Raw genomic sequence first — 27,539 nt, 5'->3', positions numbered from 1 at the left:
GGGTGGCTCAGTCGTTGAGCGTCTGCCTTCGGCTCAGGTCATGATCCCGGGGTCCTGGGATCGAGCCCCACATCAGGCTCCCTGCTCCGCGGGAAGCCTGCTTCTCCCTCTCCCTCTCCTCCTGCTGTGTTCCCTCTCTCACTGTGTCTCTCTCTGTCAAATAAATAAATAAAATCTTTAAAAAAAAGGTGTAATTTCAGATTGTATTGGGCCACATCTGTACTTTTTTCCTCTGTATTCTCTTATTCTTCCTTAGTTTTTTTCTTTCATATTTGGAAGAAAAGATGTGCTTATTTCTCTTCTTTTTTTTCTGTTGCCAGCAAAGCAAGGTTTACTGTGTGATAGTAAAGTGATAGTACAAAGCTCCTGAAGAGGGAGGGGACCCAAGAGGGTGGCCCCCCCTTTTTTTTTTTTGCTTTTCTCTTCTTTCATTTTCTACCTATTTAGAGTATCGTAACTGACTTAATTCAGACACGGTTGTCTCAGATTATCACTTTACAGGGAACACAAAGCGCTGAACGGTGAGATGGTGCTGTCCTGGCTTTTATGCCAGTGACAACTCTTGAAACGGCACATGGCCTGTGGCTTCTTTTTATGGTCAAAAGTTTGGGCGATCAGATCTTCTGCTCCTATAAGAAACAATATAGTTAGGTGGCAACTTTCTTTACAAACGTTCTCTTTGCATGATTTCTTTGATTTCTGGGATGGAAAATAACTCTCAAGGGCATTAGGTGCTCTAGCTTGGCTCAAATAATTGTTGGGTGTTCTGATCCAGATTGGACAAGATTTATAGTGATGTTATGGGCTGAATGTTTATGTTCCCCCTCCTAAGTCATATGTCAAAGCCCTGACCACCCCAAGGTGATTTGGAGGTGAGGGCTTTGCGAGGTGATCAGGTGTACATTAGGTCTTGAGGGTGGGACCCTGAAGGTGGGATGAACGCCCTAGGAGAAGAGGAAGCGACACGAGAGCTCTTTCTGTCTACGCACACGTGCGCCGAGGAAGGCCTTGTGAGGGCACCGTGGGAAGGTGCGTATGCTGCAGACCAGGACGTGGGCTCTCACCAGGGGCGCCCAGCCTCCAGAACTGTGAGGAACACGTGCTTATGGTGTAAGTCAGCCTGTTTATGGCATTTTGTTGTGGCAGCCAGAGCAGACTACGGCAATTGATTTTTAGTGAAATAGGTGAAAGAGTCATCACTTCCCTCTGACCAAATCATATGCTTATGGGAATGTTCGGATCTATCACAAGCTTCATTCCAGCTTGGCTTGTGGAACATGGGCTAGTACCACTGTGGCCTTGAGTTCTTCGGTGTTTGTTGTCCTGACACTGGGTTTCTGTGGTCAGACCTGATCTGTGGGGACAGGAAGACTCGGTCAACTCGGATCGGAACTCCAACCTTGTTCTTCTCTTGAGCAAATCGTTTCACCTCCCCAAACTCATTCAGTATTTTTGCTTTGAGACGTTTTCAAACATAAAGGTACAAAGAATAATAAAATGAATTCCCATTATCAGTCACTGGAGTCAATGGTTAGCAAGATTTCTATACATTTACTTCATCTCTTGCTTTTTTTATTTGCTGAATTATTTTAAAGAAAACCCCAAGATATCATTTCATTTCATGCCTTCGTTCCTTAGTATGCATTACTAAAAAAAAGGACATTTTCCTATATGACCACAATGTTAATATTACACTTAAAAATTAGTAAGTTATTTTGGTAGCATTTCATATCAATCCACAATCACATTTCCCAGCTTGTTGCTGAGCTAGTGTTTATCACCTTCAAGAGGGGGATAATGATACTCCCCACCCCCTTTCTCGCCTCTGAGCATCTCTACTTTCCTTCCCCGGACAGGAAGCCTTCCTTGTCTGTCTGGTAAACCTGGGTCCATCCCCGTCCCTGCAGCAAACGTCAGTCTCTGAGGGTCCTGCCTCACAGAGAAGGGACACACGTGGGAAGCATATGTGAAATATTTGGCAGTCGCTGTCTTGCAAAGCCAGGGTCACCCTCCCCCACTGCAGCCAGAGCCATTTACTACTTGGCTCTTTCCCTGCAGGGTCCCTGTGCTGCCCGCATCCGTCACCCCTTCTGACGTTTTCCATCTTAGTCTATTCCCTCTCACACGTGCCTTAGGCAGCTTCTCTGCCAGGTTTTCTTCTGTACATACAGCTCATGATGATATATTAGTGTTCCTTCTATGTCCTTACTCTTTTCTTCCCCCCTGCACTGTGGGCCTCGGACATCAGATTTCTTCAGTCGCCATATGTCCTTATTCTTGCCATTCAGCAAAACCTCCAAGTACTGTCCTATGTGTCTGCTTCCGGGGTCCGGTGGCCCTTGACAAAGACCAGTGTTGCTTCTTCCTTATGAAGCCTTCTTGGCCAAATCAGGTTTCCCGCGTGCTCTTCTCCCAGACTCTGACCCTGCTTCTGTGAAGCCACTTATGAGGAGTTGTAACGTTCTGTTTTGACATTGTGTTCTCTTTCCACGTGGGATGCTCGAAACGCCGAGCCCGCGTTGCTTCTGCGTCAGGGGAGCTCAGTACACTGTCCTGAGGCTGTTGTCGCCGGCTCCGGGGCTGCTAGTCTGCACCGTGTGCACAGAGAACATGTGTTCATTTTGTTCTTTTATTTTATTCTTTTTTTGGGGGGGTGGGGAGAGGAAGAGGTGGGGGAGGGGCAGAGAGAGGGGGAGAATCTCAAGCAGGCTCCACGCTCAGTGTGGAGCCCGAATCAAAGCTCGATCTCACGACCCTGAGATCATGACCTGAGCCGAAATCAAGAGTTGGACGCTCAATCGACTGAGCCACCCGGACGCCCCTTTTTTATTTTACTCTTGAACAAAGAATGATTCTGTGCTACCTTTTTGAAGAAATAAGGTCAGCCAACCAACAGACACATAGATCCTTTAACACCTTCTGTCTTCTGAGCACTTTTGACAAGTTAGGGAGGAACAAAAAAGATGACAAGACTCTCCCTTTAAGGAAATTGTAGTCCAATAAACTATTTTTAGCTGCTACACCTTAAACAAAATTTAAAGAAAATCAGTTACTATCTCACCACTTAAAAAAATTTTGTAAGTTGACCCTTTTGTCAAGGTCTAGAGAGACAGAATCTAGTAGCAATGAGCACCCCGGCCTCCAGATTCTGATCTCTAAACACTGTTTCACACTAGAAGATTCTAGGTCTGGGGCTGAAAATGAGCTAGAAGGAGCAAGACTTTGATGAATAATGGGGCCTTATCTAAAGGACACAGGATTCAACATGAAGGGGCTCCCACTGGACAAAGATGGGACAGTTTGACCATCAAGAAAGAGTATGATGGCAGTCAATTGAAATACCAAATATATAAAAATCCACCAGTTTGCAAAGATTCTAAGTCATGTATAAGTCTCTGGTCATTGTTGGAGGTAGTTTTCTGCTCCAGGAATTACGGGGAAAGTCTGTTTGCTAACCCTCTTTACTCTATCATCTGTGTCTCAGGGTAGCCAATTGGTTGATGAGGAAAAAAACCCTTCCTTATAGACAAATTCTGGGTTTTAGGTACAGAGAAATTAAAGAATTACAAAATCACCATTTTGTCATCCTTGATAAAATAACAAATCTGGGCAACAATGTATAGCAGAAGCTCAAATTCACGAGGAAAAAGGTCGATGGGACCTTTCCAGTGGGTGGGCCACACCAGCAATCGCCCAGGAGCATTTTACTCTGGAAACCGCACTATCGTGACCTGAAGCTGAGAAGCAGCCTGAGTTCCTGTGCCCGGCAGAAGCTCCAGAAAGTGTAGGCGCTCTGGATGGCAGTGTGATGAGAAGGGTAGGAGCAGGAGAATGTGCTGATAATCGTCTCAGGAGCTGAGTACATCCCCGCATCTCCTCCCTGGCTCCTGGGGCAGGTGGCTTTCCACCGCAGCAGCAGATTAGCATTTCACCCGCCGGAGAATAAGGAGAAGGGTGATCTGGCTGGAGCCCCCTGGCACAACTGGCAGGGAGGGCCCCACTAACATCAAGGATATTGAGATGTGCACCTTCTCCCCCAGCTTCTGCAGAGCCCCGACGACGCCCGCAGCAGGTTCATCCCCCACGTGGAGAATGAGCAGACCCAAAGGAGGGGCCCGAACACAAAGGCTGGGGCTTCCCTGGTGAGCTGGCCCAGCAGGAGGAGCCGCGGCCGCTGTGCCTCCCTGCTGGCACTCACGGCGTACCCCTTCTTCTCTGTGGAGAAGCCAGTCTGTAGCTAAGCCAAGGAACCTGCTAGCCTTGCAGGTGGCACTGAGCTTCGCAAGGAGATTCGTTTCCATCTTCACTTTAGTGGGGTTTACTGAGAGGGCGTAATTCGACTTAATAGGACACCTGGACCGGGAGCACTGCACATAACATCAGGCAGCTTAGGTCATTTGCATGCTGTCAGCTGGAGCCCTTCAGGAGATTGATCATCTGTACATCAATGACGATGTCAATATTTAAAGAATTTTGTTCATCTTGCGGATGAGCATTACTGTGTCGTATCCAGGATTAATTCTGGTTGCTTTCATGCCCTCATGTTCCCCCGAGAATGATGTTCAGACATAGGAGATGCCTGTGGCCACCGCTTATCAGTTCAAATGTGTGTCCTTGCCTGGATATTTGTTATTTCTGCTCCTCGGTCTTCGAGGAGCACTGGCCTCACTTTGCAGGCTTTGCCTGTTCTCTGGCAACTCTGTCGTGTTTCTCCCAGTTCTCGCCATCTCACTGCACACCGTGTGCTCGTCTGCAGTTGCTGCTTTTTAGAGCTTTGCCTCTCTCCATCCCTAGTAGTTTCTTTAGAGGCAACTGTTGGCTCAGAGAGGTTGAGTGACTTCCCCTAAGGCAGTCACACCTCCCAAAGGAGGGACTGAGCCAATCCCTATGAACCTGGGTCTGACTCCACTGCCCCAGGCCTCACCGGGTGGGAGTGCTGTGTCCCTCTGTGACCATGGTCCCCAAGCCCTCCACCTTTCCCCGCAGGCCATGGCTGAGAAAATAGAGGTCAGATGGTGTGAACTCCCTGTCCCACCCTGTCCCCAGTCCCTGCTTCTCTTCATTCTTCTGAAGGGATCAGTGAGAAGACCACGGGCGTAGGGCCAACACAAGATCTTGGAGAAGCCCTTTAACTCAGCTTGGTCTCAGCCTTCCCGTTTGCAGACAGGGCATCGAAATGCTTGTCTTGAGTAATTATGCGTCTTGGGGTGTGGAATGTGCTCTTGAGCTCTAGAGTGTTACGAAGTCTGCAAGCACGTGTTTAGAGCATGTCGTGGACGATAAGCAAGCATTTTCTGGTTCCTCTTCCCCTTCCTCCTAGTGAAGGGATGGGGATGGGGCAGAGCAAAACAGTCTGATCTCACAAAGCTCTGTTTTTGTACCAAAAATATTGATGTATAATTATTCCCTTAAATATCGGTTATATAGATGGACTGTAAACTCCTTGGGGACAGGGCCTGGCATTTTGCTTGGTACCTAATAATTTGTGGAAAAATATTTGTCAGGTAATAAAATATACCGATTCACCAGTCCTGCCTGCCCACTGACTTTCTTGGAATTTGGTAAGGATTTATTCTCTTGGGAAATGAAATCTTCTATAAGACAGGAACTTAACTTCCTTTTTCCCTGTATACCTCTAAAATGGAGCAGTTGCTAGTGATTATTTAAGTAAAGTGACTAAAGCTGCTTCTTTTTGTTTCTTGTGATCAGCGCCCCTTTATTTCTGTTGAAGATTGGACTCAAAGGACTGTCATGGATTGGGTTAAGAATTTTATTTTGCTCAAACCCCTCCCACCCCCCCAAAAAACGCCCAAGCCCCCTAGGTTTTGTTAATTAACTTTTTTTTTTTTAAATTTCTCTTCAGAAAAGAAAGATGTGACTCAGAGTCTAGAGAACTACACATGCAAATGTCCTGGGACAATGGAGCTCCTCACTCTCCCAGGCGGCCCCACCCTGCCTCCAGTGCCCTTCACCAAACTTCCCATTGTCAGGTAAGGCGGGCCTGCCTGCGTGCAGATCGGGCCCTTCACTGCCAGCATTTTCTACAGATCTTTACAAGACTTTCCTTTTTTTAAAAAAGATGTTATTTATTTATTTAGGGTGGGGTAGGTTGCGGGAGGGGCAGAGGGAGAGAGAATCTCAGGCAGGCTCCACTCCCAGCTCAGAGCCTGACACGGGGCTGGATCTCACAACCCGGAGATCGTGACCTGAGCCGAAACCAAGAGTCGGACACTTAACGGATTGGGCCCCCAAGGCGCCCCAAGAGCTTCCATTTTGGGTTGGCTGGGTGTCTGGTTCTTTATGTCATTAAAGCTCCACAGCAGCACCAGGCAGTGTAAGTGTCGTGTAGATGAGAGCGTCGGGCCAGGGGCATCACCGCCCTGCCGTCGTCATGTGCCTGTCAGGAGGCAGAGCCAGGTGCAGACCCTGGTGTGCCTGGTTCCAGAGCCCATGCCGGGACCTCTGCTGTGAGGACACGAGCCTGACCTTGCCTCTTGTACTTACAAGCTTCCGGTGCTTGCCCGCAGTCTCAGGCCCCTGCAGCCCGGGAGTGGGCGTAGCTGCTCGTGGATCCTGTGGTGCCTTTGCTGAGGCTCTGCTCCCTCCGGGACTCATCCTTCCTCCTCCCCGTTGTAATCTGTGCACACTCATGCTTTCAGACTCATTACAGGCCCCATTTTTAGGAAGCTTTCCCGATACTTCCTCCTGCTATCCACCATCTGCTCTTGGGTAGAAGAGGCCTTGGATTCCCAGAGCACCTGCTGCTGACCTGTCTCCCAGTATCTGCCACTGTGTCCAGTCCCTCTGCACAGCTCGCAGGGCTGGAGAGACTGAGGGCCCTTTGGCACATGCAAAGTGCATACTTTTTTTTTTTTTTTTTAAAGATTTATTTATTTGAGAGAGAGAGAATGAGAGAGGACACATGAGAGGGGATAGGGTCAGAGGGCAAAGCAGACTCCCTGCTGAGCAGGGAGCCTGATGCGGGACTCGATCCAGGGACTCCAGGATCATGACCTGAGCTGAAGGCAGTCGCTTAACCAACTGAGCCACCCAGGCGCCCTGCATACTTAAAAAGGGTTTATGAGCTAATCTCATGGAATGATTTTAGAATTTCTGAAAGATTTGTTTGAAGACTGAAAAGCAGTGGACATTCAACATTTTGCCGTTCATAGAAGTGCTGTGACTGTAGGATACCACGTGATGAAGATGTGACCATCTCTGAAGCACTCCCGGCTCGGCCGTTTCTCCCAGGTTTCGCTCAGCATTGCAATACGGCCGGGAGGGCCTACAGAGTTACTGAACAAGTCGCTTTAACCCCCCGGGCGTCCGTTTGCTTAAGAAGTTTTAAAACCCACGGCATTAGGTTATTAGGAAAAGAACATGTCAAAGTCTATGGTGCCGTGCTTGGTAACTGCGGGTTTGCTCTCTCCTTGCCTTTCCCTGGAGGCAGGCATAGCAGTGCCATGCGAAATGGTTTTGTTGCCAAGGTGAGGATTGTGTGCCCCTGAGAGGTGGGACAGAAAGGGTCACTATGCACAGAAGTCCCTAGCAGGCTGCCCTTGAATTTTAAGATGTCCTGATGGGCACGCATGGAGTAGTTTATCAGGCACAGTTGGCAAGCTGCCCCATCCCAAAGCCTAGGCCGTGGCCTGAAGAGGTGCTCTTGCTACTCCTTGGAATTTCTCAGAGCAGACCTGCAGCCCCCGGCATGGAGGGCCCCCGAGGAAGTGTGCTGTAGCTTTGTTTTGCACTCTGCTTCCTCGTGGCTCATCCAAACTCAGGAAGTCAGGGTCCTTGCTGGGCCTTTCTGCGTGTAAGACTTCAAGTAGAATGTATTTGATTTGGGATTAAGTGTATGGTACAAATTTTTTAAATTAAAATCTAGGAAAGCCTTTCTTAATAATTTTTCATCTTCATCATGACCTGGATCATTCTTAAGTTTAGGCAGCCTTGCATAATAGAACATCCTGAACCTAACAGAACGTTCTAGGATTTTGATGCTGCATCTAGAGGCCCAGGCTGTCAGGACTTTTGTCAGTGGAGCTGGGTGGGTTGGTCCAGGCAGGTTATTGGGACTGAGGAGGAAAAGCGCCTGTCCTCCACACAGAGACCCCAGAAGGGGATGGGCTGTGTCACGGATGCAGCCCTGGATGGAAGTTAGAAACTTTGGGTTTATTCTTCACTAGCGTGTGGCCTGGGTTCTGTGAGCCTCAGTTTCCTAATCTTTAAAATGGGCTTAAAAATTTCTCCTCATGGGGCTATTGGTTTTGTTTTAGTTGAGCTGATGCATATAAAAGCGTGGAACACAGTGGCTGGTATATCCTGAGCACTCCATAAATCTCAGTTTTCTCTTGGAGATATTTTACACCTACATTTTCATTATTATTATTATTATTGTTGTTATTATTTAGAGAGAGAGAGAGAGAGCACGTGTGTATAAGCAGAGTGGGGAGGGGCAGAGGGAGAGAGAGAATCCCAAGCAGATTCCACGTCCAGCCTGGAGCCCGAGTTGGGGCTCGATTCCACTGTGAGATCGTGACCTGAGCTGAAGTCAAGAGTCAGAGGCTTAACCTACTGAGCCACCCAGGCGCCCCAGGACACCTAAATTTTCAAACAGTGCATTGATTGAAAAAATACTGTGATGTTAACATTTTATTTATTTATTTTTCTTTTTTTTTTTAAGATTTTATTTATTTGACAGAGAGAGACACAGTGAGAGAGGGAACACAAGCAGGAGGAGTGGGAGAGGGAGAAGCAGGCTCCCGGCGGAGCAGGGAGTCCGATTGTGATGTTAACATGTTACTCCCTTAAGCTGCCTACAAACATAACAACAGATTGGGTAGAAGCATAATAGTCTAACTTTTTGGCAAATACTATTAAATTTGCGGTGACCAGTTTTTTGGCATTGTATCTCTTTCACTGTCAGGGTCTGTGTGGCCTGTATTGGACTGTTTAAGAAAAACTGGTTTTATGTACTACCCACCTTGTGTAAACATGTTCTAAAGGTTCTTGGAGACTTTCAGCTACAGAAATAAGCCCTCTTTGTCCCAGTGACTCACTGATTGCATCACTCATGCCTGATCTCATTAAAAACTGGAAGTATAAACTGCATGTGATCAGGTGTAGGAAGCCTCGTGGATGGGATTTTTACCCCACGGTAGCATTAGCACCACTGGCAAAGTGTAAGGAAATGCCTTTGGAAGATGTGGAAAATCAGTGTATCTCACCGTCTGCTCCGCTCCCTGTTGCTCATAGAACAGAACCCCACGTGCTTGCCTTGCACGGCTTACAAGGCCACCTGTGGCCTGCTCTGTCCCAGATTTAATGTGAGCTCCTCTTCCTCTGGTCCTACCAGTGCCACACACCTTGCAGAAGCACTTGGAGTCCCAAAGTGTGTGACGGAGTTTTATTCCTTTGTTCTGGCTTCATCTTCTGCTTGAAATGTCTCTGCTGCCCTGACTCTGCCTATTGTTACTTAGTCATCTTTCAAGATTTAGTTCAAGGATTGACTCCCCCATCTTTTCCTAACGCCACCGGATAGAAATAGGTACAGCTTCCGTGTACATTGCAAATTACCTCGGCTGCAATTTGGCTGTGGATAAAGGGGCCAGAGCTCTCTCTCTCCTTCAAGGGTGGTCACAGTGAGAAGGCACTGCCTGTGAATGAGGAGGAGGGCCCTCACCAAGGACCCAAGCGTGCTGGCGCCCCAATCTTGGACCTCTAGCCTCCGGAGCTGCAAGAAGGAAATGTTTGCTGTTCAAGGCCCCCGTCTTTGGTATTCTGTCATAGCAGCCCGGGCTGACCAAGACGAGCACTCTGATGGCCTGGATTGTCCCAGCCGTACAGTGGGGAGTGTCTCACGTTGTGGGTGGTCTGCATGTCCATCAGGCATGAGTGTGATTTCTCAGGAGCGAGCTCTCGATGGGAGTTAGGCAGCAGAGAACTCGGAGCTGCACTGTTGTGTGCAAAAGCAAACAGAGGTGGAGGGTGTTCTGGGATGCCGACTAAAGCTGGCAGACCCACGTGACTGCTGGTCAGTACTCGGAGCGCGGCAGGCGCTCGGAGAGTCTGTGCGCTCTGGTTAGCGTATGGGATTGCCGCCCTCCTACAAAATCAGCCTTCCTCGTTTCTCTCTGGAGAGGGCCGATGCAGCACTGTGGACTAGGACAGTGTTCCAAGGACTTGTGCCTGGAAACATGGACTTTATCAGTTTAATTAAAAAAAAAATCCCAACCAGGCATTGGAAGAAAGAGCTCAGCAATATGTACATTTGAGGACTATGCTTCTGATAAGCGTCACAGAATGAGTTGGTGGGAAATGCCCGCAGCCATACGTAAGTGACCACCTGCTGTGTAGAATTGTTGGACACAGGCTACTCTGATGTTCATGATGCCTCCTGGGTACAGCTGTGGCTTTAGAAGAAGTGACTGGAGCCATTGCTCCTGTTGAGGACTTTCCTGGGTTTGGATAGTCAAACCGTCTCATCAGCTTACAGGAAGACACCTACCTGCTCTGTGGGCGTGGGAGCATGACATGGGCTCACCCAGAAATGGTTTAAAGTAATGATGATGCAAGTTAACAAAAAAAAAGGAGGGGGCAAAATATATCCCTGCTGTAATTCTGTTCTAAAATTCAATGAGTCAGATATTTATTGAGTGCCTGAGATGTGCTTGGCCCAATGGTGAACGCTGGGGCTTCAGTCCTGGTCAAGCAAGGGCCAGATTCACACCAGATGGTCAAGCAGGAGGCTGCCAAACCCATATCCAGTTCCTGCTGGCCAGAGCAAGTGCATAGAAGTCCCATTAAAACTAGAAGCCATCTTCTATTCCTTCTAGAACTCTCAATAAAATGGTAACGTACACAAAAGCAAGTAACAGTCATGGAGACTATTCACACATAGCAAGGTGTGAATTACTAAAGAAGAAATGGTAGTAAAGCTAAAATGCCATTTACAGTGAACCAGTGGGGCTTTCCGGAGAGGTGGACTGGAGGCAGGCTGGAGGGCTTTCGCTGGTTGTTTTTTGATGAGCTAACATTGAGCTCCTTCAGTCTGGCAAAGGGCTCTGGAGTTAGGGTATTTTATTTTATTTATTTTTTTAAAGATTTTGTTTATTTATTTGACAGAGAGAGACACAGTGAGAGAGGGAACACAAACAGGGGGAGTGGGAGAGGGAGAAGCAGGCTTCCCGCAGAGCAGGGAGCCCGATGTGGGGCTCGATCCCAGGACCCTGGGACCACGACCTGAGCCGAAGGCAGATGCTTAACGACTGAGCCACCCAGGCGCCGCCAAGGGTATTTTAATTGATAAGGACCAAACCCTTCAGTCAGAATGATCTTTGAGTGGCTTTGGTGCTTTTAAAATGTAATGATTTAGTTATTTATTTTTAGAGAGGGAGCCCACGTGTGCATGAGCAGGGGGAGGGGCAGAGGGAGAGGCAAAGAGATAATCCTCAAGCAGTCACCCTGCTGAGCATAGAGCTGACGCAGGACCCTGAGATCACGACCTGAGCCGAAACCAAGAGCTGGATGCTCAACCGACTGAGCCACCCAGGTGCCCCAAAGATTTTATTTTTACGTGATCTCTACACACAACGTGGGGCTCAAACTCATGACTGGAGATCAAGAGTTGCACGCTGTACCGACTGAGCCAGCGAAGCACCCCTAAAACTTAAACTTTTAAGTTAATTATATTATTTGAGGCAGGATTACAGATATTTATTCAAAAAAGGGCTTAGAAGGCCATGATAGTCAGGGCGGTTTTCTTGGTTGATGAAACAGGACAGTCAGCCTCCCAGATCCCAGTCCAGGTGGGGCTCCCATGACCTCATCAGGTGCAATGTTGTCCAGAATCTTCCCTCACGTTCGTGTGATTGCCATGCCTGCAACCTCCCTGATGGAGCTCATACTAGAGCTTCATGGGGATCGTGAGAAGCGTGTGTCCAGTCAGGAGTGAGAGTGGGGCGCTCACTGACCTGGTGGTGTGTGCGCCCTTTCCAGCCATGTCCGTCGCGCCTGGCCAAGTGTGGGGCACATGTGGCCATTTGAGTCATGGCCCATCTGTGCAGAGATACGCGGTGGGCTCTTAGATATGCTTTTGCTGTGAAGAAGGTAGATGGATTCAAAACCAAGTGAGGGAAGGTAAGCCGCTTTCCCCAACACTCCCGTCGTCCGTGTGTGTTGGCTCAGGATCCCAGCCAGTGCCCTGCAGGGCCCCGCTCCGTCCCCATCAGCCACAGTGAGCTGAGCACAGCCGGCCTTTGACATGGCGGCAGTTTTCAAATGGAATCTCTACTTACAAGCCCTGCTTTGGACACTTGACCCCTGGAACTCTGCTTTCCTGTTGGCAGCTTCATAGACTAAATGTGGCCTTACTGGTTCTGCTACAGGGGCTATGTGTCCTGTAGGTCAAGTGCCTTGAGTGATTGTTTTTCCCATAGGATACATTTTATAAGAAGATATTTGATGCTAAGTTTCAAGTTATGCATGAACCCTGTGGCCACTGTTGGGTTACTTTTCTGGCTGACCATGTCCTTAGAATTCCTTTGCATGTTTTAAGAGCCTTTTGTGTAATCTGGAATTTCTGTGCTGGTATAGATGAATCCTGTAGAAATACAGATGACATCACGTTTTTAGGTGGTGACGGTGGCATGTCATAGAAACCTATTTGTGTTCCAAGAAAACAGACTCATTTTACACATGAATAAACTCTAAGGCTCAGATAGACCGTGCCTGGTCAAAGGCTCACTAGCCTGCTTGTAGCAGGGTTGGGACCAAACCTTCATTTCTTTATACCAGTCCAGAGTTAGAGTCTTTGCACCAGGGGCTTTGCTGTCTGTTTGTAAACAAGTGTTGGTTGAAGGAGGGGAAGAGAAAGGCTTTTGCAGCCTGCTCCGTGTGAGGCACTGTTATAGGTGCTTTATGTATCTTAGCTTGCTTCATCCTCAAAGTAGCCTGCCACAGTTTGAACATGCCACTTCAGATACTCCTCCTTCTTTGCCTGAGTTTGGAATCAATAGGAACAAAGGCCTGTCTCAGACAGATGGAAGATCTGGTGAACAGCATGGCTCAGGTCTGGCCAGATGATGTTACCCCAGTGTCTAGCAGAGCTGGGTAGGACTCTACGCCTCTTTTGGAGGGCCAGACCCCTTTCATTCTACGTGGACAGGATGATAGAAAGTGTCCCCTGCAGGCAGGCGGACCCCAAGAGAAGGGGTTGAGCATTGCACACCCTGGTTCTCCTTCCAAATTGACCCCCTCCCTTAAGAGGAGTGAGGGAGGGGCACAGTGAGGTCAGGACTATTCCTCTGAGGACGTCCTTCCCATGGCAGCATGGAACTAGGGAAAGGAGGTGTCCTCTTCCCCCACAGCATTATCAGGTAGCTGGTGTTTTTCCTGTTTTATAGGTGGAAAGGTTGAGGTGCAGGGAGGTGAAGTAGTCTGTGCCAGTTGAATAGCGGGTAGGTCCTTCAGATGGTAGTCAGGGTCTGCACACCACCTAAATTTGCTTCTCGGGCAGACTGAGAATTACCTGCAGGGGAACGCCTCTGGACTGGGTGTGCATGGACATGAGACCCACACCAGGCATGCCGTCTCGGCCAGCTTTACAGTTTGCTCATCTTAGTCCCCGTGCAGTGCACAGGTATTTTTTGCATGCTTGCAAATGGCTAGGGTTTGCAACTGTTAGTAATAAACTGCTTAGGCTTGAGTTTATAATTTTGAACGATTTGGAAGCTGAGTTAGAAATTCAACTCTTGGAGGTGCCTGGATGGCTCAGTCGGTTGAATGGCCGGCTCTTGATTTTGGCCTGGGTCATAATCTCAGGGTTGTGAGATGAGTCAAGCTCTGTGCTCAGCAGGGAGTCTGTTTGGGATTCTCTCTCCCTCTGTCCCTCCCCCCCACTTGAGTGCGCTTGCTCTCTCAGGTAAATGAATAACTCTTTAAAAAAAAATTGTGGGGGTGGGGGCACCTGGGTGGCTCAGTTGGTTAAGCGTCTGCCTTCAGCTTGGTTCATGATCCCAGGGTCCTGGGATCGAGCCCCAAAGTCGGACTCCCTGTTCAGCAGGGGGGCAGCCTGCTTCCCCTTCTCCTGCTCCCCCTGCTTGTGCACTCTCTCTCAGATAAATAAATAAATAAAATCTTTGAAAAAATAAAAATAAAAAATTCAACTTTTGGGAATTTATTCATTCAGTATTTACTGAGGTATCTATTAAAGTATTGTACCAGGCACTGGATGCCCGGGTGCCCCTGTCCTGGAGAGCTCACAGCTAAAGTGAAACAGATAAGAAATTTTAAGTGATTCTGATCCTGTATGAATAAAGCTTAGCGGAAGGGTGCATGCAGAGACAAGGGAGTCAGAGCAGGTATACAAGGTACAGTCCTGGGCTTCGAGGACTTGGTCTACTCCCTTGGATTATTGTGGGAAACGGACGGAGTCATGCGTGTGGCCGTCAGTGAAGGTCCAGGGAGTGTACGTGGGGAGTTGTGAGCAACTGCTGGGTGCCGTAGGGGTATGTGTGCATAGGACAGGACTGCGCTAGGTATCGGAGATCCCTTCCAGCTGAGAAAGCAGTGCTTTGTGGACTCTCTAAGGGGGTCTTTGTTAGTCAGTGCCGGTTAGCCTGTGCTGTGGTAATAATTCTAATCCTGACATCTGAGAAAGCTTAACCCTTACAACAAGGGTTTACGTCTCCCTCACATGAAATTCAGTGCAAGTCGGGCAGTTTTCCAGGGCAGGTGACCTCTGGGGTTACTCAGTGCTCCAGAGTCTGCATCCATCTCTGCCCCACCTTGCCAATATCTGGCCTCCAGGATCACCCTGCGGTGGAGGGAAGAGAGCTGGAGGCCAGTGCACTGCTTCAAAGTGCTTTGTCTCGAGGGTGGGTAATATCCCGTTGTATGTATGTACCATAAAGATACTGAGCATTGCTCCCCATCGGGGAGGAGTATGTGGAAACCATGATGAGCTACCACCTCGCACCTGTTACGGTGACTGTCATCAGGAAGATGGGGGGAGGAGGATGGGGACCTCATGCAGTGCTGGTGGGCGTCAGATCAGTCCGGCCACTGTGGAGGTTCCTCAGAACATTAACAATAGAGCTACCCTATGATCCCGCAATCCTACCTCTTGGGTATGTATCCAAAGGGAATGAAAACAGGGTCTCGAAGAGATGTCTACACCGTGTGTTTATCACAGCATCATTCACGATGGCGAGGACTTGGAAACAACCCAGTGCCCGTCAACAGATGAATGGATAAAAAATGTATGAAAAGGGGTGCCTGGCTGCTTAGTTGGCGGAGCATGTGACTCTTGATCTTGGGGTTGTGAGTTTGAGCCCCACGTTGGGTGTAGAGATTACTTAAAAAAAATCTTAAAAAAAAAAAGTGAAAAAAGGCATCTTAAAGGAGCTGAAAGGAAAATAAAATGAAAAGCAAACAAAGGGCTCAGTCCCAGGAGGACATACACGACCCCCCTTACAGCCCACTGGCCTTACCTTCCTGCGAGGAGACTGCACACACACAGGGCAGGAGCGCTGGCAGGGTCACTGCCGGGCCACCCCGTGTCCCCACCTCAGAACATTACAGATCCTAACCCTATTTGCCTCGCTGGTCATGGGAGGGGGTCACAGGTTTAAAAGCATAGTCTCTCCTGCTGTCACCAGCTTCCAGCCCGGCAATTTGGACAACTTGTTGTCTCTGTGGTGTCAGTTTCTGATCGATGACGTGGAGGCATTAGTAATAGAAGCCAAGCTAGGAGGGTGGTTGGGATGTTTTGTTGAGGACAGGGGCCTCGGTGTGCTCAGGCTGCGCAGATTGGCGAGTCCCAAATAAACGGGAGCTACCCGATCCCAGTGTGAGTGGCGATGAGTTCACATCTGCGGCTGGGAGAGCAGTGTAAGTACAGGCTGTGCTGAGCGGGGGGGTCAGCCTTGCTCTTCATGACGCAGACGGCCCGATTAACCTCTGGCTCTTCCAGTCCCCTGCTCTCCTGTGTGCTGGGGGCATGCCCGCCAGGAGGGAGAAGAGAACTGGCCTTGCCGAGCAGTAGGTCCCGAGCCCTGACGTGACTGCTCGCAGTAGTGTGTGAGGGAGGACCCTGGGTGCGTTCTGTAGGCGAGGAGCCCGAGGGTGGGAGAAGGCAAGGCACCCACGGGCATACAGCTGGATTTCGGCCTGGTCCTCGTGGCTGCTGGAGCCGGCGGGGGGAGCGGCTGCTGCCCAGGATGGCCCCGAGTGACCACGTGCACTGATCTCCTGCTCTTCCTGCCGAGCTGGAGTGCTTTTCCCTCTGCTCTGGGATGTCCTGTTTTTCTGACACGTGGGATTTGGTAGTATTTACGTTGAAACCAAGCTAACAAGGCAGTTGAAGTATTTTTGTTCCATTTGAAACACTAGGCGTGTGAAGCTGTTGAACCTTCCTGCCAGCCTCCGGCCACAGAAAATGAAGAGCTTGCTGGGTCAGAACATGTCGACCAAGAGCCCGTTCATCTACTCACCAATTATTGCGCACAACCGTGGAGAAGAGCGGAACAAGAAAATAGGTAGGTGCGTTCCTCCTGACTTTCTGGCTATGCCTCCTGCCTGGCCTCCAGCGGCTTTTCCAGATTCCGGTTCCTTCATGCGTGTCTGCATGGCTATCTCAGTTTATGCAGTTTGCTGCCATTGTCAAAACTCTGGCCCTAGATCTGATTTTTTAAAATCGATTTCATCAAAGGTGAGTCTGTGGAAGTTCTAGAAACCAGAAGACCTCTTTTATCAGGACTGAAGCAGACAACAGGAGAGGGATCGTCGGAGCCCAGAGTGACCTCGGGATCATCCGAGATCAGAGGGTGACTTGCGCTCAGACCTGCCTGGGGGATAGGGACGGCGTATGCCGTTCTCTGTTGGCCCTCGCAGCCCTGGCTTTGTTTGCCTGGGGGCTGAGGATGCCAATTCTGAGGGGTCTGGGGGCTCAGCAGGGACAGGTGGAGCTATGTTTCAGGGTAGGGCAGGAGCCAGAACGCATTCTTGAGAATCTCTAGTGCGCTTTTCCGTGTGCCAAGCTCCCCACTGGGTCCCAGCCCTGCCTGCTCCCCTCCTCCCTCGCAGCAGACCCAGGGCTCGTGCGCCACCCTCTCTGTCTTCCCGACGCCTGGCCCAGCAGTGGGCCTCGTTCTTTGCCAGCTCCCTCTTCCTTGGGCCCCTGACATTTTGGATAATGGTGCTGATTACTGCCAGACATTAGCCTATGTGTCACAGTGTCAAAGCGAAGGGGTCAAGAGGCCTGTCCTGGTGGGTACTTGCCGATTCTCCCTGAGGAGTTTCAACACAAGACCTGAGAAGCTTTTGCTCTCTGCTTTTGAAGTGCAGGGCTTTCTTCTCCTGTTTCATTTCTACTCGTAATCCCTGCACCATGAATATAGCAAAAAGGCAGCCTGACTTCAGGAGGCCCTACTTCCTAGGGCATAGGTGCCCTTCTGCCCTGGCGGTACCACCGACCCCCCACAGCGTGGACCTCGGCCCTCCGTGGCCTGGCCTGCTGTGCAGTACTCTGCCTGCCTCTCTGTTCTCCTCCTGCCTCTCTTACCTACCCCTGCTCCTCAGACCCAGCCGCACGGGTCTGTTCTTGGAACAGAATGGTCTTGGTGCTGGCTGTGCCCTCTGCTGAGGCTTATCCCCTACCATCCCCAGAGAGGATGCTCCTCCCAGCACTCTGTGCCTTTGAGGCCCAGTTCTCTTTATAGCACCTATGTCCACGTTCATGTTTCTGTTTCCCCTTCCTCCATTTGCTCCCCGCTGTACCGACAGCTGCTATTATAAGATTGTTGCACAGATGTGGGGAGGAATGGGTAGATATTATGAACCCCATTTTACAGATAAGGAAACTGAGATTCAGGGAGTTCAAATGACTTGCTCAAGAACTCAGAGCAGGCCTTGGCTCATGATGCATTTCGTGCTTATTGGCCGGCACCACGGGGCCCAAGGCCAGAGGGATAGTGTGAGCGTTATGCAAGTCACATGGTCTCAGTGAAGAGTTCCTACATAAATACCAGCACTCGAAATCCTTAACATCTGGAAGCATTCACAATTAGTAAGTTATCTGAACACCTTAAAAACAAAGTATTTCCTGAGTGAGGAGGTTGTTCCCAGGACAGAGGGCATGACTGGGATAGGAGCACTAAACCGACCCCAAGCTGCTCTCTTGTAATGGCCAACAGTCCTTATTCACACTGTGCTTCATCCGAGGGTGTCACAGTTCAGCTCAGTGTTCTTGGAGCAAGGATGGCTTTCTCCTGCGTGCAGGGCACACATGGAAGGGGCCCGAGTGAGACACAGCACACAGTCCCTGCTCTGCACAGGGTTTCCAGGTCAGTGTAGGCAGCGGGCGGGGCAGAAATACATGAGGAGTGGGATGTCAAGACGAGATGTAGGTCAAGTTGTCCAAAACTGTAGAACTGTCACCAGCAGCACCTGCTGGCTTACCTGCTGAGCTTGGACGGACAGTAAGCGCTGGTCCAGCGGGAGCGGGGACACCCCCGACTTTGGAAGGTGCCCCGGAGGCTCCCTTGATGGTGAGGTTGTCTCTGGAGGAGCAAGGGGTGGCTCGGGGGGCTCTGCTTGTTCATTATTTAAAACAAGAAGGCAATAGAGGAAGAAATATGGAAACACGTCCTTGAAAAATAGCATCGGATTGTAAGTTCTGTTACGTTTCTGAAATTAGGAGCCCCAAGTGTATAGCATACTGCACTACAGCGTGTGTGTGTCCGTGCATGCATGTGTCTGTCTGCACGTGCGCGTGCGCACATGCGCGTGTCTATCTGCGTGTCTGCGCGTGTGCGCACGCGCGCGTCTGTCTGCATGTGTGTGCACGTGTGTGTGCCTGTGCGTGTGCGTGCACGCGCGTGTCTGCGTGTGTGCACGCGCATCTGTGCGTGAGTGCGCACGCGTGTGTCTATCTGCGTGTGTGCACACACGCAAGTGTGTGCATGTGTGTGTCTGTGCGTGTGTGCACGCACGTGTGACTGCGTGTGCGCACGCGTGCGTGTCTGTGCGTGAGTGCGCACGTGTGTGTCTATCTGCGTGTGTGCGCACGCACAAGTGTGTGCGTGAGTGCGCATGCGTGTGTCTATCTGCGTGTGTGCATGCGCGTGTCTGTGCGTGTGTGTGTGCACGCACGTGTCTGTGTGCGCACGCACGTGTATCTGCGTGCGTGCGCACGTGTGTCTCTCCACTGGTTCAGTCTTTCATCCGGCAGTAAGCTCCCCTTGAGTTTCTCCGTGGCCCCGTGGTTCTTATGGCGGCAAGGCTGTCGCAGGGTGTAGGTCGAAGTTGGAGGGAAGTGTTCAGCAGTACTTTCCAGTAGTAAGTACAAGTAAGTGGACCCATAAATAAAATAATGGCTAGTTCTAATTAGTGCCATTAAATAAGCGAAGATGGGCTGAAGTGGAGAAAAGCAGCTTCTGCGGCGTGGAACCCTTGCCTTTCCTTGACTTCAGATATATTTAATATATTTAAAACGACGAGACTTTGAGCTTTCTCTGACAGTGTTGGAACGTTTTCCATCTGCGTCCTGGAAGACGATTTTGCTTGTGTGCTCTTGCATCCGTGGTACACGGGCACGAGATCCCCCTGCCGTGGGTCAGGCGTTGTAAGGGGCACAAAACCGGTCCACACAGATGGTTACCGGTGGTCAGATCCTGCCCCTCGGTCCTCTGACCCTGCCTGCCGTTCTCACTGTGCTGCTTGGGCTAAAAGCCTGAAAACGACATTTCCCGATGCTATTGGGGCGGCCACGGAGGCCCTCGCCTGGCGCGAAGGTGTGGGAAGGCGGAGGCCGGTCTGCTCCCAGGGGCCCCCGCTGCTGACACTGCAGTGCCGGGCGATGTGGCTCTGCTCGAATTGGTGATGGCAGCCGTGGCAGCCTTGGCTGGGGTGACCGTGGCGGCGGCCCCATCTCGTGGTCCAGCAGCGCCCAGCATCTGATAAGGTGCGAGTAAGAGCCAGTAAACGTTCATTAACGTGAATGAGTGACCAGCTAGTTCCAAGTGTCTCCTGGTTGTTAGGGGAGAGAGGCCTGACCAAGTAGCGGTTTGTGGTGAAAGTTTGTCTTTGACATTCTTGTTTTAGTCTGTTGATTTTGAGATGGCTCACCCTCCTGCCCCCGGGGCCCCTGCTCTGGAGGACGAGCTTAAGAGGACTGGAAGCAGGGTAGCTGGGTGGGCATCGTGGCAGACTGGGGAGGGCCAGGGGGCTCCTGGACCTGCTGCAGTGGACGTTCCCATGAGCAGGGCCTGTCTTCCCATGGGAACCCTCCTTTGACCTCTTTGGAGGTGGAAGACTTGGGTCCTTTTCTAGTCTCTCTCTTACTGGCTCTTGATGGTGGGCAAATCACTCTCTGGGCAGACCTAGACTCAACATCAAGTTGAAGCTTATCTCCTTTGGCCCGGCTGGGAGTTTCTGGCTGTTCTTTCTGGTCTCATTGGCGTTGGCCATAAGCTTTCTCCCCTAAAGAATGTTTTTAGGAAACTTTCACCCCTTTTGTTTAAAGAAACTTCCGGAGGTTATTTGGGAGACTGGAGGTCTGAGACTCCTTCTCAGGATCAGCTACGTGATTTGTGGGGCCCCTTTTCAGAAATTATGAAGACTTTGGGGCGCCTGGGTGGCTCAGTTGGTTAAGCGACTGCCTTCGGCTCAGGTCATGATCCCGGGGTCCTGGGATCAAGTCCCGCGTCGGGCTCCCTGCTCAGTGGAGAGTCTGCTTCTCCCTCTCCCTCTGCCTGCCTCTCTGCCTACTTGTGCTCTCTCTCTATCTCTCTGTCAAATAAATAAATAAAATCTTAAAAAAAAAAGAAATTATGAAGACTTTGGAGCCTGTGACAGCAGAACATTAACCCTCCCCCCACCAAGGCTGGGCCTGTGTGGCTACAGCTCCAACCGCCCCCATCCCCGCTAGAGCCAGTCCTGCATCGTTAGTTTTTCCTCTCCAATCTTAAATTGTTGAGGCTTCTTTTTATGAAAGTAATGCCCTGCACTTGTTGCAGAGGGCTTAAACAAACATCATCCGGTGATTTGCATAACTGCATGATCCTCCAGGCATTATATCCCCAATTGACAAATGAGAAAATTAAGACTGAGCTGAATATAAATGACCTGCCCTTGGTCAGACAGCTAGTAAGTGCACAGCTCAGTCTCCAGCCAAGGTTTCGACTCGAAGCTCAGGGATTTCTTTCTTTGTAATATGGCTCCTCATCACAGTGAGAAGCCCCTGCTCATCTGGGCTGAGGATAAATTCAGTGGATGATGCAAGATTTTTTCTGAAATATAGCAGAAGCCTTGGCCAAAATCCATGTTATTTGTTGAATACCCACGGGTAGGAAAGTGTAATTTATATTCTGTGGCTTCTAATATGTTTTCCACAGTATTCTCATCAGTGAAGACCTGCCTGGAGGTTTGAAGAATCACATGTCTTTAACCTAAAATTCCAATCTCTGTAAATGAATCTTTGTGTATAATTGGGGGAGTTATCATCACAGCAGGGGGTGTGGAGTGTTTGAGAAGAAGAAACCCCTGGGGGCGGTTTCTGAGACTCAGCACTCTGACTTGGACTAATTTACCCATCTTTTCTGTCTCCTTGTTGCTAATGTTGCCACTGTCTCAGTTCAGCTCTGTGCGTACGTAGGTCCTGAGCTTGAGCACAGCGGGTGAAGGCTTTTCTGTCATTTGTGCTAGGACTTTGTGACCTGGCCAGGCTCTGTGCCGAGGTCGAGGTCAGTGTTGAGGTCAAGGTGACCTGCACAGGCAGTGGGCTGCAGCCTGGCCCTGCCGCCTCCCATTGCCACCTCAGACAAGATCCCGTTTGCCCGAGTACAGAAAGAGGACAAGAGACACTAACGCAGAGGGTTCTTCTGAGGGTCAGGGGAGGTAATATTCCTAAAGGACCTGGCAGCTGTGGAAAGAAGGTTCTGAATAGCAGTTGTGTGCACTGTCCTAGGTGCTGGGGATGCAGCGAGAGATCACGGGTGCTTCCGACTGGGCAGGTCCCTCCAATGTTGGAGAAAGAGTGTTGTGTGGCTCAAAGTGGGGAGGACCTGATGCTGGGCAGGTGTTGAATAGCCACCCACTGCTGTTCTTCTATGGTTTCTGGGATAGAATCTCGAGGAAGGGCCTCCCCTGTGTGATCTAACACACTGAGGCTTGGAGAGGAGATGGTCTTCTTTCAGACAAAAACAATCACGTGATCAGTGATGTAATCAGCGATTTATCTTAGATATACCCTCGGTAGAGTAGGACGATGCAAGTATAAATGGTTCCTTTCAGAACCCCAGGAAAATGAGTTTTTAAGTGTTGATTTTTTTGACCATGACACAGAAAACAAATAGTTCCTTAGCTGCCAGGCAGAGTAACCTGTTAAAACAAGTGATATTTTCTTTGGTTGTGTGAAGGGGCTGGGGGCTACTGCTGGAGTCAGTGTGGGTTCAAAGATGCTGCTGAAGGGCCAGGCCTAGGTGCAGTGTGCTCTAGAGAATGGCTTCTGTGAGCCTGCCCTGGGGCTTTCTCCTGCCTGAGGGTCTGGGAAACCCCGTAAGGAGGGGTGGGAGGAAGGAGGGAGGAGGCTGGGCTTGAGTCCCCGTGGCCCCACTTACTAGCTCTGTGATTCCCAGGCACGTGTGTTAACTCGTTTGGACCTTGAGTGTCCACCCTGTAACAGTGGGGATTACAGTACCTGTACACCGGCATGAATTCAGCCTGCTAAAGATGGCGAGAAACATCCATTACAAAGCATCCAAGTAGCAGTGATGACTTGCTTTGTTTTAGAGAAGGCTACAGTTACACTAGCTTTATTTTCATCTAAAGATGATCATAATGCTCACTGCTTCACTGGAAAAATAAATTGCCAGAGGAGTAATCTGAAACCATGTGAAATATGCAGAAACACCAACTAATGCATAGATTATTTTGTGTGTGCATTTCTAGATTTCCAGTGGGTTCAAGGAGATGTGTGTGAAGTTCAGCTGATGGTATACAACCCAATGCCATTTGAACTCCGAGTTGAAAACATGGTATGTATCACCAGTCACCAACTTGCCATGAAACTTTTAATATTTGGGGCACATATCCTATGATATATGTCTGTTTTTATGTTTGTTTTGCTGAAGATTATAAGGTGTCTGTGAAGGAAGACCACGTCTTGTCATTCTTGTGTCTTTAGTGCTCTGTGCTCAATGTTTGAATCAGTGAACAGACCCCTCTGATTTGAACACACAAGTGTAGTTGATTGGATGTGAGATTTGAAATAATCATGTTGAAATTTACACGAGAGTAGCACAGCTTACAAAGTGTATGTTCTGTTGGCTACTTTATTGCTACAAGATGATAAGACGATCAAGGCCTGAGGGAAGAGCAAGGTCTGTACAGTAGGAGAATGAATTATCGCACCACCAATGGGAGATTTCTGTCAGGTTTGAAATCCAGTGTTCTGTGTCTGTATTTGTGTAGGGCATTAAAGGCTCACTTTGTAGTGGTGTCCACTGGAGCCACTCACCTAACTCCATAGTCAGTGGGAAGGAGACGTGTACTGGCTCTCCAGACTAATTCTGATGTTTCCGGACCAGAGCCACCCACCTGCCATGCGGGTCCCATTTCTCAAGTCTTCTCTGTGCTTATTATTGTGTAGCACTGCTGGGTACTATGGGTCAGTACCTGATACTACATATTAGCATACAGTATTGCTCTGTGATTTTTTTCAGAGACTTGCAAAGGCTGGTTTTGAGATAGTTCATGTTTTCTTTTAGAGTTTTATGACTCATGTTCAGAGTAAGGGGTGGGCTTTTTGTGAAGATATCTTGCTGAGCGCTCATGCCACGTATCATGCTGTGGGCAGGGCACTAGGGGGACCTAGACCCTGTCATGGTCAGTGCTGTGGGTACAGGAGGTGCTCCAGAGCCCACATGGAGAGTCGGGGAAGGCTTCCCGGGAGAGACAAGGGCTCACCTGAGAAGACAAGCATGAGTAGGAGTTCACCAGGCAGACTGGTGGTTATTTAAGATGATGATTAGGCTCTCAGCATGAGACATAGGTTTCCAAAATTCATTAGAGCTCTGAGAATTTCAGCTGCATGTCAAGCCTACAGCCCTGAGGTCACTCAGAGAGCAAGTCAACAGGGGTGAGTATTGTCCCCCTCCTGTCATGCAAGACACTGCCGGCTTTAGGGTTTGGCTCTCAGGTTAGGCCTCTTAATGACTTTCTGTCTCTTGGCTTGAACAGGGAATAATTGTTCAGAGGATTTTTCCCCCAAAGTGCCTCAAGTATCAGATGCTTGCTGCTTTTTCTGACACTTTTTTTTTTTCTTTTGGGCATTTTCTTCTTTCAGTTTATTGTTATTATATACGTGTTAGTGACATTTATATAGCAATTACAGTCAGACACTTTTTTTTTTTTTTTTTGTCTTAAAAAGTAGCTTTCAGGGGCACCTGGGTGTCTCAGTCGGTTAAGCGCCCAACTCTTGATGTCGGCTCAGGTCATGATCTCAGAGTTGTAAGATTGAACCCTGCTGCTTGGGACACCTGGGTGGCTCATTTGGTTAAACGTTTGCCATCAGCTCAGGTCATGATCTCAGGGTCCTGGGATCGAGCCCCGCATTGGGCTCCCTGCTCAGTACGGAGCCTGCTTCTCCCTCTGCCACTCCCCCTACTTGTGCTCTCTCTCTCTCTGTCAAATAAATAAAATCTTTAAAAAAAAAAAAAAAAAAGACTGAACCCTGCCTTGGGCTCCATGTTGGGTGTGGAGCCTGCTTAAGATTCTCCCTCTCGCTCTGCCTCCCCCCGACCCCTGCACTCTCTCTCTCTCTCTCAAAAAAAGTAGCTTTCGTTTTTATCTGGTTTAAAAGTAATATGTGCTTTTTAATAAAGAGTTAGGAAGAACAAAGAATAAAATAAAAATTACTACTAGAAGGTAGCCCACAAATCATGGTCAGAATTTAAAAAATGAAATTATGAAATATTTCAAGCATGTGAAATGTTAACAGGGAATAATAAGCGCTCCTAATATCCACCATCCACATTTAACGACTGTTAACTGTTGGTCATATTTGCTTTTGCTATTTTAAGAAGAGATAAAATGCCAGTACATTTTGCCTGGAGACAGTAGCCATCTACATGCTTTCTGTGCTTGCACTCTTGCCCACTGCTTCTGTCCTCCATGTAGATCATTTCATGCTTTGGCTCAAAATGTGGCACAGGTGTGCTCATTACCACTCGAGCACCTGCTTCTGGGTGTTTTCTGTGGACGGAGTTAGGAAGAGCATGCATGCGTGTACATGTAGACATGTAATTACATACAAATCTACATGCATAATCTGCATACGTGCACACACACCTGTGCCCACACACACACATGTGCAGGATACACACGCAAAACTAGATCAGCCCGACTTCACTGTGCTGCCGCCAGGTCTAGCCCATCTCCGCAGGGCCCTCTCTTGCCTTCACCCTTTTCACACCTGTGTCCTTTCCCAGTGTGAGGACTGAGGTCCCAGCACCATGGTGCTGAATTCCTTGCTCAGTCCTGTAGCGTGTGGAGTAGGTTCAGGGCTGCGTAGGCTGAAGCACCGCAGAACACAAACCCCAGAAGGAGCCAGGGCCTCATACGTGTGTGTCCCTGCTCTGTGTCTCCACGGTGGGCTGCGGATTTCCGCAGGGCTGTCTTACATACACATCATTCATTGCTTTGTTCCCTTGCAGTGGACGTTTTTGATCTCTTAGTGAATAGTGTTTTTGTATTTTATTTTTTAATATTTTTTGTTTATTGCCAGATGATAGAAATACCTTTGCTTTTTTTTTTATGCTGACTTTGTGACTTTGCTCAATGCAGTTGCCAGTTCAAGTTCCATTGCTGATTCCTTCGGGTTTTTATGTTTACAGTTCTGTTTTTTCTGAGTAACTGTCTGCATGCCTTTATTTCTGTTTCTTACCTATTGCATTGGGTAGGACCTCTGTTACAGTGTTGAGGAGAAGTGCTGAGTGCGGACATCCCTGCAGTGTTTACAATCATGGGGCAGCTCCTCGAAGCCAGAGTATCTGTCTTGTTCCCTGTCGAGCATAGCCTGGCACATAGTGAAATGAACTGATCGTTCATAGATGCATTGAGGGATATTAATTGATGATATGTTTCCATACTTCATTTTTTTATGTTTACATATTTTATTTTTTCTTTACATTTACATTCCAATTTGGTAAAGCAACAAAAAGCACATATGAAAAATACAGCCAGGAGGGCTGACATCAAGATGGAGTTGTTCAAACACCCACTGTGCTTTCCATTTCAGGGTTGTTTGTGGTAAGCACGCTTCTGGCCGTCTCTGCGGCTCTTGTGGACCTCTGTGAAGGCCACACATTGCTGTCCTCATCCCGGCAGTCCTGGGGTTTGCCCGTTAGCAGATGTCCTCTGCCTCAGGGGAACCAGTGATGCGGCGGGGGTTTGGGCTGTGCTTCTCATGCCACTGTTGTTCGCTCTAGGGGCTCCTCACCAGCGGAGTGGAGTTCGAGTCTCTCCCTGCGGCGCTCTCCCTTCCCGCTGAATCTGGTCTTTACCCAGTGACTCTTGTTGGGGTCCCACAGACGACTGGAACGATTACTGTGAATGGTAAGGAGACTTGCTTTCTGATTTCAGGTCGAGCAGGACTGCTGAAACCCTGTCCTGCCCCACTGAGGCCTGTCACCGGTCACCTGGTGTTGGTCCTCACCGATTGAGAGATAATGGAGCGGTGGCATGGAAAGGAATGGCTTTGAGTGCATGGGATACAGTGGGCCCACAGTGTTCCTTACAGTGGGAGGGGTCCTGCTCTGTGTCAGGTCTTTTGTTCCTGTCCTGTTGGCCTCTTCCAGAGGGATTGCAAACATGCCTGCAGGCCCCCCCCCCGCAGTCCGGTCCTGCTGACTCCCTGGCTTCCTCTCGCTTGGCCTGACCTTCTCTCCCCTCTTGGCCACCCCTCTTCAGAGGTCCATGTATGCGCGCAGAATCCACCGTCCCCCTCTCCGTTGGTTGTCTGACCTTCTGCATCCTGCGGTTAGTTCTTATCACTCCACCAGAACCGCCGTCTCTGAGTCCCTAGCTAACCCAGTCTTGTCTGCCTCCGCTGCTCAGCCGCCTTGGGCACCGCTGCCCACCTGCCCTTGTGGGTGCTCGCCTCCTGTTTCTGTGAGGTGCCCCCTCTCCTCTCCTTTGCACGAAGCATCCTGCAGATGCCCCTTCTACACGCCCCTCCCCTCCATGGTATTCCTCAGGGCCAGGTTCTGTCCTTCCCTCCTCTCCCTCCCCCTTCCCCCATCTGCCCCTCCCCTCCCCCCACAGCAGGCTACCTCTAGGCAATCTCAGCCTCTCAGTGACTTTCCTGGTTTCAGGGCCCTTCCCTATGCTGCTGATTCCCAGGGCCGTGGCTCCATCCGGACCTCTTTCCTGAACCTACATAGTCAGCCTCTAACCAGCCAGCCCCTTGGCTGCCTTGTGGGCGCTTCGCTGCAAGGTGTTCCACCGAGAGTGCCCCCCCCCCGCAGCTGCCCTTGTCC

General features: G+C 49.6%; 1 protein-coding gene across 1 annotated transcript in view; it reads left to right on the top strand.

Annotated features, from left to right (window-relative positions):
• LOC102729837 (trafficking protein particle complex subunit 9) overlaps positions 1 to 27,539 on the top strand; it is a 326,483-nt gene that overhangs the window by 88,927 nt on the left and 210,017 nt on the right. Inside the window, exons 10-13 of the mRNA XM_081816622.1 lie at positions 5,864 to 5,990; positions 16,393 to 16,538; positions 22,951 to 23,036; positions 26,490 to 26,616. Of these exons, the coding sequence (XP_081672748.1) occupies positions 5,864 to 5,990; positions 16,393 to 16,538; positions 22,951 to 23,036; positions 26,490 to 26,616 (486 nt within the window). The remainder of the gene's footprint in view (positions 1 to 5,863; positions 5,991 to 16,392; positions 16,539 to 22,950; positions 23,037 to 26,489; positions 26,617 to 27,539) is intronic.

Source organism: Leptonychotes weddellii, chromosome 4 (genome assembly GCF_054177405.1).
Source record: "Leptonychotes weddellii isolate Sample4059 chromosome 4, ASM5417740v2, whole genome shotgun sequence".
In the NCBI taxonomy this organism is placed as follows: Eukaryota; Metazoa; Chordata; class Mammalia; order Carnivora; family Phocidae; genus Leptonychotes; species Leptonychotes weddellii.
This window is presented reverse-complemented; position numbering and strand designations above follow the sequence as displayed.